Source organism: Frankliniella occidentalis, unplaced genomic scaffold (assembly GCF_000697945.3).
Source record: "Frankliniella occidentalis isolate FOCC.00 unplaced genomic scaffold, Focc_3.1 Scaffold509, whole genome shotgun sequence".
Classification (NCBI taxonomy): domain Eukaryota; kingdom Metazoa; phylum Arthropoda; class Insecta; order Thysanoptera; family Thripidae; genus Frankliniella; species Frankliniella occidentalis.
The window spans coordinates 84,382-87,473 of record NW_026267626.1 but is presented as its reverse complement, the minus strand read 5'-3'; the positions used below and the strand labels follow the sequence as shown (position 1 = coordinate 87,473).

The 3,092-nt window shown below is 55.7% G+C and overlaps 2 protein-coding genes across 2 annotated transcripts; both read left to right on the top strand.

The window, feature by feature from the left end:
* Window positions 1–6: 6 nt before the first annotated feature.
* LOC127751477 (gastrula zinc finger protein XlCGF71.1-like) lies at window positions 7–905 on the top strand (the record flags this gene model as incomplete). The annotated part of the gene is made up of 1 exon (XM_052275115.1): window positions 7–905. A coding segment is annotated over one exon (777 nt), but the record flags the coding sequence as incomplete, so codon positions are not given.
* Window positions 906–1,487: 582 nt separating this feature from the next.
* Window positions 1,488–2,511, top strand: LOC113217445 (zinc finger protein 774-like; the record flags this gene model as incomplete). Its single annotated transcript, XM_052275114.1, has 1 exon — window positions 1,488–2,511. A coding segment is annotated over one exon (945 nt), but the record flags the coding sequence as incomplete, so codon positions are not given.
* Window positions 2,512–3,092: the final 581 nt, after the last annotated feature.

The window sequence follows — 3,092 nt, the reverse complement described above, 5'->3', positions numbered from 1 at the left end:
GCGGCGAGGGGCGGCCCTGGGGACGGCGAGGTGCAGCCCGAGCAGCGCGACGAGGAAGTGGCGCCTCCTCCCGGCGACGCAACCAGGCAGGGCGGCTCTACCGACCGGTATGCAACCCGCGACGCTCAGCCGGTGCAGAACCAACAGCAGGACGACCAGAAGGCCTCGCCGGTGCTGCGGAAGAAGCAGCTCGGCCGGAAGTACACCGGCAGCGGGAGCGGAAGTAAAAGGAGTACCAGTGGCGCTCTGCAGGCGAACTCACGCGGGCGCACCGGAGGGGCCTTCAAATGCGAAGTCTGCGAGAAGAGTTTTGCTTCAGCGAGTAAACTAAAGAGGCACAAGATGTACCACACTGGTGAAAAACCATTTAGCTGTGACCTCTGTCCAATGCGTTTTACTCAGAAATGCAACCTTGTCAGGCACGTGAGGACACACACTGGTGAAAAGCCATACAAGTGTGACGTATGTAAAATGAGTTTCACTGAGAAAGACACTCTTGCCAGGCACATGAGGACACACACTGGTGAAAAGCCATTCAAGTGTGGCGTATGTAAAATGCGTTTTACTGAGAAAGGTCATCTTGTCGCTCACGTGAGGACACACACTGGTGAAAAGCCTTTTAAGTGTGGCATATGTAATATGAGTTTTACTGAGAAAGGCCACCTTGTCAAACACATGAGGACACACACTGGTGAAAAACCATACAAGTGTGATGCGTGTAGCAAGGCTTTTAGTTTATTATCAAATCTCAAGAGACACAAAGCGATTTGTATTTCACTTTGAATTTATTTGTTTTTCATGCTTTAAACTTTGTAAATCTATATGAGGTAGTTTTTCAGCAACGATTGTGATTCATACATTTTTGTTGCTTCATTGTATTACGAATAAACACGACTGCCGGCAGATTTTATGTACCCGCTTTCTTGCATTTTGCTCTCCTCTTTTAAATGCCGGCTATGTCGCGGTCCTCCTAAGACATCGACAAAAGTCTCTGATAAGGCGCTCTATTGTTCCCGGTGGCGATCTTAGCTCTTCATTCAGCAGCGGGGTGACGCCCGGGGAGGATCCTGGAGAGGCCACCGCATCGAGCTGAAGCAGGACGGTCGGCATGCCTCACATGAGCCGTGTGAACCAAGTCCCGTGGGGTCAGCCTGAGCTGCTGATGTCGCGGCCCGGACGGCTCCGTGTCGCGGCTGAGACCTCTGAGAGTGGCGCCGCCCCGAGCTCGTCGCATGTGCCGTGGTGGGAGCCTGTCGGGCGCCGGACGCGATCTTAGAACAACTGTGTCGGCGGGCGGGGGCAGGGAACGCGTTACTTCGTTATAACTTGAGTGTGGTAAACGTAACGTTACTTGACGCGTACGCCGCCTCCCTGTTGGAGGCCACTTCGCCGACGTGTTGTCGCAGTAGTATCCCGGACGCTGCACGCGCGTGCTGGAGGTGCTGGTGGTGGCGTGGACCTCACATGACCACGACGTTGTCTGACGCGGTGCTCTTGTTGCAGGCCGCGATCCCAGCAGACGGGTATCCCCCGTGGAGGATCCTGGAGAGGCGTCCGTCGACGATAGCCCCGCGCTGGACGAGCTTAAACAAGAGGACGGGCTGTTGGGGCTGGTGGTGACAGCGTGCTTCTCGCTGCAGGACGAGCAGTGCCCCGCGGAGGCGGCGGCGAGGGGCGGCTCTGGGGTGGGCAAAGTACAGCCCGGGGAAGGTCCTTGGGAAAGCAAGGTGCAGCCCAAGGACATCTCTGGAGACGGCGAGGTGCAGCCCGAGCAGCGCGACGAAGAAGTGGCGCCTCCTCCCGGCGACGCTATCAGTGAGGGTGGCTCTACCGTCCGGTATGGAACCCGTGACGCTCAGTCGGTGCAGAACGAACGGCAAAGGGACGAGAAGGCCTCGCCGGTGCTGCGGAAGAAGCAGCTCGGCCGGAAGTACACCGGCAGCGGGAGCGGAGGTAAAAGCAATACCAGTGGCGCTTTGCAGGCGAACTCGCGCGGATGCACCGGAAGGGCCTTCAAATGTGAAGTGTGCAGGAAGAGTTTTGGACGAGCAAGTCATCTAAAAACGCACAATATGTACCACAATGGTGAAAAACCATTTAGCTGTGACCTCTGTCCAATGCGTTTTACTCAGAAATGCACCCTTGGCGCTCACATGAGGACACACACTGGTGAAAAGCCCTTCAAGTGTGACGTATGTAATATGAGTTTTACTGAGAAAGGCAATCTCGTCAGGCACTTGAGGACACACACTGGTGAAAAGCCATACAAGTGTGACAAGTGTAAAATGCGTTTTACTCAGAATAATCATCTTGTGACGCACATGAGAACACATACTGGGGAAAAGCCTTATCAATGTGGTGGGTGTAATAAACAATTTAGTGATAAATCCAACCTCAATGCTCATAAAAGAACTTGTAAGCATAGATCTTAACTTACGGTATACAAACTGCTCGCGGTTTCTTTTTAATCTGTACTTTGTGTAATAAATAAAATATTCTTGAACCTCCCGACACCCACTGTTATTGCACTCCCACCCTTGTTATGTCAAGTTGTTCAAGGTCGTCAACTTATGCCCCTTTCCGTTGCAGTTTCTGGCGCAGCCGTGACGAGGCGCTCCAGCCGCATGCGATGCCCCTCCTCGTTCACCTCTGGTTGGGATCCTGTGGCGGTCACCGCGTCGTCTGAAGCAGGACGGTCAGCCGGCGGTGACGGCGTGCTGCTGCTTCAGGTCCTATAAGGCCAGCAGGAGCCTCTGCTGCTGCTGGGGTCGCCGGGACGGCTCCGTGTCGCGCTGAAGTGAGGTGCTCCGGCTGAGCCCTCCAGGAGAGCACCGCTCGGCGTAATGCGTCGCGGCGGACGGCGTTGTGGTCGCACGCGCATGCTAGTGGTCCTGGTGGTGGGGCGGACCTCACGTGAGGACGACGTCGTCTGACGCGGTGCTCTTGTTGCAGGCGGCGAGCGCAACTACTCTAGTGAGACGTCCGCTGGGGAGGATCCTGGAGATGTCACCGTCGACGAGGGACCCGGGCTGGACGAGCTCAAACAAGAGGACGAGCAGCTGGGGCTGGTGGTGACGGCGTGCTTCTCGCTG